We start from the raw sequence: 13,813 nt of genomic DNA, 5'->3' as shown, positions 1-13,813 counted from the left end.
GAACCAACCAATCACAGGCTTGATATGTGGCTTAGGTGTACAAGTACACAAGGCTTTGCGAAATGAAGAAAATCATACATCCAAATATTTCTGACTGAATACCCCAATTTGGATGTTGTGGTGATATTTTTTTGTACGAGACAACTGTGTCACAGTACATGGTTAAAGCAGGAAGTGGGTCTGTAAACGGAGGTGGATGTTTCCAACAGACAGACAGCTCATCTTTGTTGTTTATTTGAGATAACCAACCTGTTGGAATAGAAGCCTAAATCAAGAATATAAGAGTGGTGCAGTGCAGATGTATATTTGTAGTCCGAACCAGAAGTTAGAATCACAGGGCTCCCTAAACCAAAAGCATTGGATTTCGGGAATATTGCAGAAAATAAGCTCTGTGGCAAACGCACTATTATGATACTTACACATTTTGTTTAGCATAATCTCCACATATCAATACCACTTTTATGATTTTTTAAACGTAAATGCAATAACCAGAAGTAAAAAGCTAAGCTAAAGGCGGCTAATATGGACATGGTGACATTTAGAAGTCTCATTTAGTGCTTACCACTAAGATATTACTGACATATTTAATGTCGTATAACTAAACATGAACATCTCTTAGCTTGTGTTAACCACAGACCTTATTTCAGGCAGCTAACCATCAACTACAGGGACCCGGAAGTTGCAAAATGCTAACTCATTCGGTTTTAGGACTCTTTTTAGAGGGTATTTTAGGGACTATTGTGTCATTGTTTATATAACATTTGTCGAGTGCAGCTTGAAATGTTTAAAACAGCCCGTGCTCAGCGTCACACATTAGTAAGAGAGTGTTGTGCTCAGACCCAGAGAGATGGTGGCCTCGGCGTCCCCCCCGTCAGCTGGAGCAGCACCTCAGGGACTGGATCCACCTGCCTGATTGGACCAGAACCTTAGAAGTTACCCGTTGTTAATATCACAGTGAATTGTGTGGACATCTCGTCCCCCTCCCCCCCACCGGCCCTCTCCCTGCTCTCAGAGAAGGTGTCTGCAGAACATCACTGACTGTGCAAGTGTCACAGTGCGCTCACACCGCCATACATCATGTAGGCTGTGTGAGAAACTAGCTCCTTTTCTTCCTCTGAAAGCTCCACATGTCCACATCCTCCTCTGCACACTTTAACTCAGGATTACACCACGATTCATAAGCAGGGTCCTGCAGCAAACAGCAGTGACTAACAAATGGCTTTCAAGACAAGAAATGGACCAACTTTCTGTCAAATTTCCATCGAGAGGCCCTGAGAATGACCTGAGTTAATATGTGGGCGTCAAGAGAATGTGTCCTTTTTTAGTGAGTAGAAATGATTAACAATATGAACATTGATGCTGTGGCTCCCTCGTCTGTAATACCAGGGAATTGTTTCTTTTAGCCTGAGGTAATAGAGCGGAAAAACTTTGTTGCATTGTCCAGAAAAATATTGAGTACTATTATGGTGTTTCTATGTATAAAACCCACTTATTCTACGGCTTGGAACAACTCCAGAAGACATTTAAAAAATATAATCTTACTTTAAATTCAAGTTCAAATAATAACAATTTTTAAGGGATTAGTCTCAATGGAAGGATCTTGTAAAATAATGATATGGAATGGTAAAAAATACACGAGATTAAGAAATCAAGTTCATATCTTTGACGATAATTGGGAAAAATGGTTGAGGTATACACCAATATACAACACAACACAAAACTAATGACCCTCTAGTTAGATGTGACAAGAAATGTAATGTTATGATTTATCCGTTTTCTTTTTTCTGTTAAGTACATCTGTATAATTGATTCGTTGTTCTTTTTTTCTCTGTTATGATTTATCGATTACTTTGTGTATTTAGTTTGTTATGCTGTTGTGTATGCTCTGTAACCATATGATTTGTAAAAAGGCAAATACAAATGTAATAAATGTTATTCTCTAGAATGCAAAAAAGTCACAACCCCATCCACACACACATGTCTTAACACTGTGGGACACTTCATTGTTCAGTGTCCTGCTGCCTGTAATATACAGAGCAGCTGACATGGAAGAGGCTTGGAGCAGGACTTCAAACTCTTTTAACACACACAAGATGAACTGTGGGATATAAGTAACACATTTCTGGTCCCACCTTACAATGAATACTGATGTGAGGCTGCCCTCTGGAGGTAGTCATCTTATTGGCATTCTGTGGTTGGAAGAAAAGTATAAACTAGTTGGTGAGCAACCTGTACTTATTATCTTCCAAGTTGCTCTTATTACTGCTTAGAGACAACATATTTGTCAGGATTATGAGGGGGTTAGACTGGCACTATCACTCATTCTAAAAAAGTGTGGTTTGTTAGTTATAACATAGAAACTAAACTTGAATTAGGTTTTATTTACATTGTTATACTTGGCTAAGTAAGGAGAGCTGTAGACATAAAGGCAACATGTGAGCAAACACTACACTACCCTCCCTCACATGAAAACATGAATCTAAGAGGGATATCATCTTTACATCATTGGCTGTGTTTGTTACACAGTGGGTTTGCTCCTCTTTTTCCTTTTCTTCAAACTGTTAAATGAAACGTACAGGTGGAGAACCAGAGAAATCTATGATACACTTTCTACATACATATTTATTGAACAGAATCATTAACATACAAGTCACTTTGGTATTATTTTAGTTTGAGAAATATACCATGAAAGTATTAAGGATAGCTTCTTCAAATAATAAAAAAAACATTGATGAAATAAAAGCATTTAGGTGTGTGTTATGGTATCATCCACCCAATTCCCTTTACTGTGAATACTCCTGAGTACATATTCATACACATATACGAAGGGCTGAAACTCCTTTTACTTTGTTAGCACGAATTGTTGCTTATTATTAAAGAATGTTCTCTGGATTCAATCTGTTGAATATTAGAAGACAGTGAGCAGTGCAAAGAGCCCGTAGAGCAGGGCACACGGGTACGCCACCAACAGCTGCTGGCCCTCCATAGCCAGGGTGGAGATGAAGATCTTGGAGGCAGAGAGACTACACCAAGAAATCCCAAGCACGGCCAGAACTGTTCCCAGGTAGCCTCTGTGGAAACAGACAGACAGCCTGAAAACCAATCTTTCCTGAACTCCCTGAATCCTGCAAGTTTGACAGCTATTTGCAGATTTTACAACGTGTAAAACCCAATGATTTCAATAAAAGTCTCTTTCCCACTGTAAGTCACACAGATGTAGTTTGGACCCCACAACAACTTGCTTTACCGCACGCAGTGGCGTAACTATCGACGGTGTTGTGTATGCTCTCTCACACATTAGTAAGAGAGTGTTGTGCTCAGACCCAGAGAGATGGTGGCCTCGGCGTCCCCCCCGTCAGCTGGAGCAGCACCTCAGGGACCGGATCCACCTGCCTGATTGGACCAGGACCTTAGAAGTTACCCGTTGTTAATATCACAGTGAATTGTGTGGACATCTCGTCCCCCCCCCCACCGGCCCTCTCCCTGCTCTCAGAGAAGGTGTCTGCAGAACATCACTGACTGTGCAAGTGTCACAGTGCGCTCACACCGCCATACATCATGTAGGCTGTGTGAGAAACAAGCTCCTTTTCTTCCTCTGAAAGCTCCACATGTCCACATCCTCCTCTGCACACTTTAACTCAGGATTACACCACGACACATAAGCAGGGTCCTACAGCAAACAGCAGTGACTAACAAATGGACCAACTTTCTGTCAAATTGGCGTAACTATCGACGGTGCAGCCGGTGCAACGCACCAGGGCCCAGAGCCGGCAAGGGGCCCATGCAACAATAAATAAATGTAAAAAAATGTTTTATATATATTTTTTAAATATTCTTTTAAAATATTTTTCTTTTGGGGCCCCAAAGGCATTGACCAGTTCACGCAGTCTTCAAAGTAACCAAGCAACCTAAATTAATTTGTTATTTGTCTGTCCAATGACCTTGCTCCCTTTCATGTCATGTGATACCTTGCGTGACGAGCGAACCGTTTAATCAACCTGTACTGTGCTGTAGCTAGCAGCAGCAAGTTCGGCAGCATTATAAAAAATGTAATAGCTTGCATTTATAATGTAGAGCAAACCAAAGCACAAGAGCAGCGCTCAAAAGAGAAAGGACAAGAGAGAACATGGAGATGTAACAGCTAAACTGACTAAATTAGACCGTTTTTTTTGTCATACATCGTCCTCGAAATCGAGCGCTAACGTTAGCAATGTTGAAGTGCAGCGGCAGCCGGAGCCGGAGGCTAACGATAGCTCACCTGCCTCACCACCATCATTGCCATCTAGCTCCACAAGTGAAGCTGTATCCTTGGCTGTGCGACCTTCTTCTCCAGCCAGCCAGGAGGAGAGGCTGGATTTGGCTGTGTAAATAATATTTGCACCGGGGCCAATTACAACCTTGTTACGCCACTGACCGCACGGCACACTTGATGAACTCTTGCAGTTAGGTGTCAAATTTGGATAAACTCAGTGAATCTGGTGCCGTGTTGTGATCTGTACCAAAGAAATGCGTGTCCGATGACCTTTACAAGAACACGAGAACAATAGTGTTCTTCAACTCAACCTAACCTATAATGCGTCTGTTATCAGAAGATAGAGGTGTGATATGTGAGCTGTAACACCTACATACATACCTAAAGGTCGCTACACACCAACCTGAGACCAAAGAACGCGTACCGAAGGCGTCCCGACTTTTACGTCCGCTACGTCGGCTATGCCGCCCGCCTACGCCGCCCGCCTACGCCGCCCGCCTACGAACACACCGCAAAGACTTCAGTCGACGAGTGGCAATGACTGTCCTTACCAGCAGGCAGCGGTAGTGTGTATTCGTCATTCAAAAGAGGCAACAGCCAATCAGAGTGATTTCTTTGGCCGACTTTCTTTGGCCGATTCAACATGTTCAACATGTTGAATCGGCCGCGGGAGGTGTGAAAATGTGCTGTAAAGCAACGACGGTGCGGGACACACCAACCTGAGTAGGGCGCCGTGAATGCCCGACTGCCTCTGACGGCCTCTGACTCCCAAAATCGGGTAGGTGTGTCAGGGCCTTAAAACATAACACCTCAGAGATCCTGTTAGTGCCTTGCTCAGAGCACTTCATCAGGTTTGCTGGTTGACACACTAACTTAATGCATAGAATTCCTGATTTCACTTTTACAACACCCTTCCATGACCAACAATTGTTTTGTTTTTTTATCATCCAATGAATCTCACATAAAACAGTATTATAACACACAACCAGTGAGTGGACTTACTGTAAAGAGCAGAAGACGGCGACTGCAGAGACCCCCACCATGGGCAGCAGGCAGTACCCCAGGACGCTGGCCACACAGCCATAAGACACCGCCAGGGAGCTCATGAGACTCAGCAGGACGTACATCCCAATGCAGGCTGTGGCGCTGAGCCCGTACACATACCCAAAGTGGGCTTTACCTGCCTGTATGTACGAGAATAAGGAAACAGACGGGCATTTGTTATAGTACTGTGCATATACTTGGTTGAGTTTGGCAGTAGTACCATGCTAGCAGCTCACCATCATTAAAGTGACCCCCAGTGCCACACAGAAGAGGACGGGACCCGTCAGATCAGTCTCGTTCATGATGCTGCCATCTGCAGGCTTAAAGGGGTTCAACACCGTCAGGGTCTTCTGCCAGATGTGGTCGAAATTGATGCCAAGTTCTAGACAAGGAACAGAAATGGAAAACAAAGAATGGAATACCAAAGCTTTCTACTTTTATCCCGCCCCTGGTCACCCAATTACTACTAATCACTAATTGGTTGTTTCTACAGCTGTTTCCTGGCATCTTGCACCCAACCTTGAACAGACATTTGCTAGCTAGATTCCAACTAATACAACATGGCTAGTTATTGATTTAATCAGTTTTACCCTCAAGAAGGGACGGCTCCTCTTCAGGCGAATATGCTTCTGTGCCCTCCCCAGAAGTCATTTCAGGTTGGTAGTACTGTCCAGTGTACTGCTGCTCCATGGAGGGGTCAAGAGCTCCACTGAAGACAACAAGAAACAAGAATTACAGACTCCAGGACGTATGCCTCCACCAACCCATCAACCCACAGCTTACATACATGTCTGCCCAAAATGGCCTCGCATCTTTCTGAAATAATTCCTGTTATTTTTGATAAAGATATAGATTGTACCAAGGAGATCATTTCAAGGAACTATTTAGTTTGGATCAGCAAACGGTGTCTACTTAAGAAATGGTTAAAAAATACCTTCATGCAGAGTATTTTCTCAACAAGATTCTGGAAATACCTTCAGAATGAGCGCTACGTTTGTCCAAGGACCCTGTGGTGTTTTTTTGTATACATACAGAGTTTTTCTTTTATCCTGTGTATCCTTGAGATCATCTTTTGTTGCTACATTTGGGCCAAATTATACGTTGAATATCTGCGTGTCCGAGAGGGTCCGCTTTGGGCATTGTGAAACAAATGGCGCTTGCATTGTGTAGCAGACTGACACTGGCCTTCAATAGTATTATGAATGGAAACATATTGACATTGCAAAGGATAGTACGTACAACCCTTTAGCGTGTTACTTAATATATCTATGTTGCAAATGTATTATCTTTTCAATTTACACACGGCATCTATTGCACGTCTGTCCGTCCTGGGAGAGGGATCCCTCCTCTGTTGCTCTCCCTGAGGTTTCTCCCATTTTTCCCTTTAAACTGTGGGTTTTCTTCGGAAGTTTTTCCTTGTACGATGTGAGGGTCTAAGGACAGAGGGTGTCGTATTGTCATACTGATATTTTGTACAAACTGTAAAGTCCACTGAGACAAATGTAACATTTGTGATATTGGGCTATATAAATAAACATTGATTGATTGATATTTAACTTATCTTAATATATCTAACAGCTAAATGTGCTGTTGGTCTGAAACTAATGTCATGCCTCACACACATGCGTGGTAAGAGGCTCCATTGAGTGGTGCAGTGATGAGGTATTTTCGTATTGTATTTTAGAACATTGCAGAAAAAAAGATCTTTGGCAAACATATGTTTATGATGCGTAACGTTTTGTTCTTTATGATTATCTCCACATAGTAACACCACTTTATGATTTTTGAATTGTGCATGCAATCACAGGAATAAAAGCTGTAAACAGAGAAACTTTTATGTTAGGCTATAAACAAACTACATCCCGATTGCATGACTTCGTCTCATCACCGCTTGTTAGTAACCGTTGTTTTTAAATTCACCAGTGGAGTATTTACTGACATACTTTATGTCCTACAACAAAACCTGAAAACCTTTTAAGTTTGTGTAAACCACAGATCTTATTCCAGGCGTCTAACCAAAAGCACATTAAAAAAACTGTTGATTTTGAGGTATGGGAACCGGAAGACCGCAACACCACTCTATATAGAGTTATCTTAAAAATGTCAAAAACGTACGTGTTGTCATAATCAGGGTCTGCAGAATTGTGGGTCTCATAGTAGGCCACAGTGTGACCCTGGTCATCGATGTAGTATCCTGACTGGTAGAAGTCCTGCTCGAAGGGCTGGAAGTCCCCCATGCTAACCAGACAAACAAAATCATGTCAAGGAAATCACACACAGTACTAACAGAAATAAAGTATCCTCCTTTAGCGTAGGCTGCATCAAGGCCTTACTGGCTTTTTTACTCATTGTTGTGTCAACTCTTTTGAAATGCTCTCCTAATTAGGAATGGACAGATGAGCATCACAGAGGTGTCTCCTCTGGTAAACATATGTCCACCATGTACCAAACATGTTTACTTTCTGATTTGCAAAAATATAATCACATTATGGGAACTTTTTACATCAGACATTGTTTGTCATAGCAGGAAAAGCAAAGGTGAAGCTAAACATTATTATTAATACATGAATGATGGCTCTTTCTCAGCTATTATTACATTGTGATGCATTACCAGTGCTTTACAAGTGCAAAAGCTATACAACATGTCTATTCGACCTGATTTCCCCTCCACATTAAATCTCTGGTCGAGTTTACATCAATGTTATTTGACTTGAACAAAGTCTAATTCGGACATATGGAGAACTTGAGTGGTCATATTTCATAGCACATTAGTTTGTATGATCAAACCTTTTGTTTTCTCAGAGAACTCACCTGTTTGTGCTTGCAATACGCAGTAGGCTGTCTCCCTCACAGTAGTGTGTTTCCAGAGCTCACAGCATGGGAAGTCCAGTCTGGTCCAATATTCTATTAATAGTGGGCTATTTTTGGATTTGGTCCCAGGGAAATGACAACTGCTCAGCGCCTCTTTCTTCTGTTTCTACAGGAGTTAAGGGTTACTTTATATACCTAAATAAACAAATATTGCAAACATATTTGCCATTTTAGTGACATGAATTGCTGGAAAGGTACTGTAGTATAACCATAACATTTTTACAAGACTAGGATTCAGTGGCTCTGCAAAGTATTAGAAATCCATTAGATGGTTTGATTTTGGTCTTTTTTTTTTCAAAGAATTATTTGTATAAGATTGTTAAAGGCTAAGCAATTAAACGTATGAACAAAGTCTAAGCATTTTGATCATCTGGCCAGTTGGTCCATTCAATTCAGACTCAAAGCAAACATATCCGAAAATATGTTTTTTGTTTATATAAATCCATGACTAAAGTGTTTTGAAATGTCTTAAATGTAATGAGAAAGTTGATAATAATGTATGCTGTTACACACTCCGGTACAGTAGGTTGCGGAAGACACCTTTAATTAAAGCTGTTTTTAGTCCGCCACCGACGAAGAAGAAAGCAGCGCAGTGCGCAGTGCGCAGTTTGCGGTCACGTGTTACGCAGCAGCGACTCTCCTCAACATTCTTTCAGAGCCGGAAACAAAACAAGCTGTCATGTGATTAGTGGTAGTGCCTCTCGTGAAGAGTGTAAGGTTTGTGAACCCATTTCATGTTTTATATTGTATTTTGTGTAGTTTGTTAATATAGCATTTCAGATTAATTTGGCATGCACAGGTCAACCTAACTATAGGCACTAGTTTAACTTTATTATTATAGGAACAAACCTAAGAGATAAATATCGGCTGATATCTTGCTAAGTAGCTAACATGTCAACCTGACCGAGGAGTTTGTTTCTTTCTAAAGTGAATTCATATGAACAGAAAGTGAAGCTAACGTTACTGTAATAGAGCCTGTGTCTCCCAGTGTAGCTTATATTAACATACAATGAAGACAACGTTAATCTAACAAAGCTTGTTTCTGTCTACAGTTGACGTATATTGACAGATAGTGAAGCTAACTGTAACTCTAATGAAGCCTGTTTCTCCCCACAGCTGCCGGACCGCTCTGCATATCATGGCTGATGTGAGTGTGTGTGTGTGTGGTGTGTGTGTGTGTGTGTGTGTGTGTGTGGTGTGTGTGGTGTGTGTGTGTGTGTGTGTGTGTGTGTGTGTGTGTGTGTGTGGTGTGTGTGTGTGTGTGTGTGGGTGTGTGTGTGTGTGTGTGTGTGTTGTGTGTTGTGTGTGTGTGTGTTGTGTGTGTGGTGTGTGTGGTGTGTGTGTGTGGTGTGTGTGTGTGTGTGTGTGTTGTGTGTTAGCTAGCCCCATAATCTTTCTCTAGCACAGAGATGGACAAACCTAACAGAATGTTTTTTTAATAGTTTTTTATCAAACGAAATGTCGCATTTAACTGTATATGAATATACAACTTATAGTGCGCGAGAGCAAAATGTGATAACATATTGTAGCGTAAAATGTGAGTGTGTGTAACATGACGTTAGCATGTAGCTCCACACTGTAGCACTCTTGTATGTTAACCAGAGCTAACAGCTGCAGGCTCTTCGCTGTAATGGACATGCACACAACCACAACATGGCTTTCAGATATTTCCCAATAAACTAATAGGAAAAGGAGCATATATAAACACATCTAAAAAAACACAAATCAATGACTTCTTGTTACTTTACAATAAAGATTTTTGCATGAAAAGTATGATATTTGGTCATAAATTAAACTAGCCAACAGTTTATAGAACAACTTCTTAGTCGATAAATGAACATAACACATTAATTTGACACATTTTGAGTTATTTTTTCATTTAATTTAGATTGTTCTGCATTGTGTAACTTTTAAGTGTAATACTTAAACAACATTTTGCTGATAATAATCTTAATTATACTTAATTAACATTTCCAATGCAGGACTTTCAATGATAACAGAATATTCTAACAGTGTGGTATTAATACTTTAGCTTCCGTAAAGGATCTTTGACTGTGTCAGACTGACAGGCAGCTTGTTGTTATCATGTGTCTCACTTGTTGTTTTCCATCCAACACATGTTTCTTACAGGATTTGAAGAGATACCTGTACAAACAGCTGCAAAGGTGTGTATAACCAATGCCCAGCTTTGAGGCCGTATTGTGTAGGGTCATGTGTAACATCTTCTCTGTGTTTTCCTTCAGTGTGGAAGGTCTGCATGCTGTGGTGGTGACAGACAGGGATGGAGTCCCAGTTATTAAAGGCAAGGAACCTTTCCACTCTCATCCTTGAGTGTGCTCCTTTTCCTTTCCTCTACTTTTTCCCACTGCAAACCACAGTAAAGGATAACCTCAATTATCCATGATATTGTGGTTTTTCTTTCTGTTTCTTTTATTTCCTGTGTGAGCCATTTTCAGAACAGCATCCAGTCCTACTTGTGACTTCCTCTGTCTGCTGGCAGCTTCTTGCTATGGTCCTAGTTATGTAAATGTTCCATAAACACTCGATGGCCTGGTGAAAGCGCAACACTGCTGTGATATTTGGCATGTATATACTCTCCTTAGTGTTATTAGTTGGAATATAGAATATTGGTTTCCTAACTAACAATCCTACAGTCTACACCAGCCTTTACCTAGAAAGCTGCTGGTCAATGTGTCCAGGAACATGTTGTTGTCCCGGACAGATAAGAGGAATTCAAAATGAAAACAATTGATAGGAAGGCTATAAAAAGAATGACATCATTAAGGCATGTGGATTTATATTTCGCTGAACAGCTATTTCAGATCAAACGGAGCCCCCTCAATGGCAGAATTGCAGCATGCAAAACATAATTTCCTCCAGCTCTAGCCTACATATTCTCATATAAAATAAAACAGAATAAACCCTTTTCATTAAAGAAACAAAATACATGTAGGCCTGTCCGACCCATTACACTTTGATTAAGACGTGCTTCTGTCAACTTGAAGTAAAGCGCTGTTTTAATTCTGGTATGTAGTAACACTAATATACAATATAACTCTTCTGTGTTAAGTCGCATGGTGTAGATTGTATTTTATGTTCTAAAACATTAAGCTACATCCAGTACATTCCTGATGTCGTTCTTTATACAGCCTTCCTATCAATTTGTTGAATGGATCAGTCGGATTCAGCAGGGGACTGTCAGCGGTGTGTCGGTAGTGTGACTTAAAGTGAGTTGTAGGTTACATCAGCGGTCTGGGAGAGCAGCAGTTCCCTGTCTGTCTGGCTGGTGGTTGTTGTTGGTAACATTGCCTCTGTGTCCCTGCAGTTGCCAATGACAACGCCCCGGTGCACGCTCTGAGGCCGGGCTTCCTGTCCACCTTCGCTCTGGCCACAGACCAGGGCAGCAAGCTGGGCCTGTCCAAGAACAAGAGCATCATCTGCTACTACAACACCTACCAGGTGTCTGCTCTGTCTGCACACTGCACACCAGCAGCTAGGGATGGGTACTGAGCCCCGGGCCGCGGGGCTGAATTATTAAAGACCGTGGTACCGTTAAGCTCCGACGTTAGGTCTTTTATCGGTACTGGAGACATGTAAAAATGATCTGTCATATGTATTATTACTACACAAACATTAAATTGCAGTTTTAGTGTCGCCAACTCCGTTTCTAATACGCAAAAAGACTGCAAAAATGCTTCTATGATTATTTTTAGTATGTTCGATCTTTCCGATCCAGATGAGAGATCTCTCTCCCCCGTCTGTGTGCGAGGGGGCGGGGCAGTTTACACACACACGCAGCTGCTACATGCAGCAACACACACACACACACACGGAGGAGATGGCGGAGAGAACGCGCTCCAAGGTGTGGTTAAACTTTACCCGTCTCGATGTGGACAATACTCGTTAAGTGCAATAAGAGTTCAGCATGTAAGGCGGTAACGCGAGCAATTTGTCTAAACATTTAGCAAAAGTGCACCACATCCAGACGGAGGAATGCACCGGGTTCCACTGTCTTTCTAGCAGCTCTGTAGCCCCCCCATCCACGAGCAACGTTTCCACGTCAGGTGTTATGTATGCTAGCAGCAACACACGGAGTTAACTCCATTATACAAACATGGGTTAATGATTAGAGGAAACTGAGTTATTTATTTAGTTAAAGTTTCAGCTATTCTGTTTACAGTTCTGTCATCAGATTATTTAATACGATTTGTTAAAACGTTGTTGTTTCTTTTGATGTGAAATATTATGTATTTAATTTAAATAAAAAGCAATGTTAGTTTTGTTCACAATTTGTTTAGATAGTTTATCTTATTTTTTTCTCCAAAAGAACCGATAAGAGTACCGTTAAAAGACCGGACCGATAAGCGCTATCGATAAAAGTAGTAGTACCGTTAAAACCTTAACGATACCCATCCCTACCTGCAGCTCACACACCTTTGTTTTCACGATGCTTTATTTGCTGACACACACTGTACATCCTGCACTGACACCCCAAGCCTAACTTGTGTTTCCTCTGTTGATCAGATTGTGCAGTTCAACAGGTTACCGCTGGTCATCAGCTTCATCGCCGCCAGCAACGCCAACACAGGTACAAAGTCTTCAAGTCAAGAATAATCAAGCACAGATATGATCGATGATCAGGGATCTTTTCCAACAAGTTCATCCAACATTCAGATTGTTTAAGCTCTGCAACTGAAGAAACCTTATAAATCTTCCATTTACAATCACTTGTTCTGACAATCCATCCATAAAAGAATGGGGTAGCAACATGTAAACAATAATGAACATGGAACACACGCCGGGATCCTTTAAGTCAGCCTTTTTAAAGTGATCAGATTAAGAATCATAATACTTTTTTTTCAGTTTTAGATAATTTTCTGACCAGTGTAGCCATTATTATATTCTTAAAGGAACCGCATGCTGGATTCGTACTTGCGTCCACCACAGCATGGACTGAGCTGAAGACTTGAAATATAAAATGTATGCACCATTACACACCAAATGAAATTCCTTGTATGTGTCAACCTGCCTGGCAATAAGCCTTATTCCGATTGATCTGATAATAACATTCCGTTCATCACACTTGGCTGCTTTTTGAGTCTCACCAGGAGGAACAAACAGTCACAGATAAATTTATGCTTTATCTGAAGTAAGCACGTGCATTGTGTCCTCAGGTCTCATCATGAGTCTGGAGAAGGAGTTGGCCCCCCTCATAGAGGAGCTGAGGCAGGTGGTGGAGGTCACATAAACAGACCACCTCTTCATCATGATGATGGAACTCTTCACTGTTGACTTACTTCTGCCTTACCTGTAGACTCTTTCTTCTTCTGATCAGCTTTTTAGACACAACCATATTTATATGTCCAATCAATGTCAGCAAAGCCCAATAAATGTTTACTGTCAACAACTTCAGTCGTCTTTTTTATGTCTAATCTTGTCACGTACAAACACACATTGATAACCCCTGTATTTGTTAGGTAAAGGTCAGTTTCTCCGTACAGATTCAGTTTCCATGTGAGGACCTTCAAACCTTCACACTTGGTTTCTCTCATGTTGTCGTCCACATGCTTCACACTATGAAGTTTAATATGGAAACGTTACATTGTATGGAAATTATTCATAAATTAGAATAAACAGGAAGAGCTA

General features: G+C 41.2%; 2 protein-coding genes across 2 annotated transcripts; one reads left to right on the top strand and one right to left on the bottom strand.

The window, feature by feature from the left end:
* Positions 1 to 2,604: 2,604 nt before the first annotated feature.
* Positions 2,605 to 8,196, bottom strand: zgc:123321 (uncharacterized protein LOC559912 homolog). The gene is made up of 6 exons (XM_034241279.1): positions 8,108 to 8,196; positions 7,412 to 7,534; positions 5,887 to 6,005; positions 5,533 to 5,678; positions 5,255 to 5,436; positions 2,605 to 3,071 (listed from the first exon to the last, which is right to left on the bottom strand). The coding sequence occupies exons 2-6, from the start codon at positions 7,531 to 7,533 to the stop codon at positions 2,909 to 2,911; spliced, it is 732 nt and encodes a 243-aa protein (XP_034097170.1). The 5' UTR covers position 7,534; positions 8,108 to 8,196; the 3' UTR covers positions 2,605 to 2,908.
* Positions 8,197 to 8,771: 575 nt separating this feature from the next.
* On the top strand, positions 8,772 to 13,575 carry lamtor3 (late endosomal/lysosomal adaptor, MAPK and MTOR activator 3). Its single transcript, XM_034241260.1, has 7 exons — positions 8,772 to 8,884; positions 9,284 to 9,314; positions 10,298 to 10,332; positions 10,411 to 10,469; positions 11,493 to 11,626; positions 12,692 to 12,755; positions 13,342 to 13,575. Exons 2-7 carry the CDS (start codon positions 9,306 to 9,308, stop codon positions 13,413 to 13,415), a joined length of 375 nt encoding a protein of 124 aa, XP_034097151.1. The 5' UTR covers positions 8,772 to 8,884; positions 9,284 to 9,305; the 3' UTR covers positions 13,416 to 13,575.
* The last annotated feature ends 238 nt before the right edge of the window (positions 13,576 to 13,813 follow it).

The sequence above is a fragment of the Gymnodraco acuticeps genome, unplaced genomic scaffold (genome assembly GCF_902827175.1).
Source record: "Gymnodraco acuticeps unplaced genomic scaffold, fGymAcu1.1, whole genome shotgun sequence".
Taxonomy (NCBI): Eukaryota; Metazoa; Chordata; class Actinopteri; order Perciformes; family Bathydraconidae; genus Gymnodraco; species Gymnodraco acuticeps.
The sequence above is the reverse complement of the archived record's forward strand: the minus strand, read 5'-3'. Positions and strand labels throughout refer to the sequence as shown.

Excerpts from the sequence above, each read along its gene's own strand:
- zgc:123321 (XM_034241279.1), bottom strand. The coding sequence starts at position 7,533 with ATGGGGGACTTCCAGCCCTTCGAGCAGGACTTCTACCAGTCAGGATAC. Across the intron at positions 6,006-7,411 it reads GACCCTGATTATGACAACAC|TGGAGCTCTTGACCCCTCCA; the intron begins GTACGTTTTTGA and ends TGTTGTCTTCAG. Across the intron at positions 3,072-5,254 it reads GCCGTCTTCTGCTCTTTACA|AGGCTACCTGGGAACAGTTC; the intron begins GTAAGTCCACTC and ends CTGTTTCCACAG.
- lamtor3 (XM_034241260.1), top strand. Across the intron at positions 10,470-11,492 it reads TGGAGTCCCAGTTATTAAAG|TTGCCAATGACAACGCCCCG; the intron begins GCAAGGAACCTT and ends GTGTCCCTGCAG. Across the intron at positions 12,756-13,341 it reads CGCCAGCAACGCCAACACAG|GTCTCATCATGAGTCTGGAG; the intron begins GTACAAAGTCTT and ends TTGTGTCCTCAG.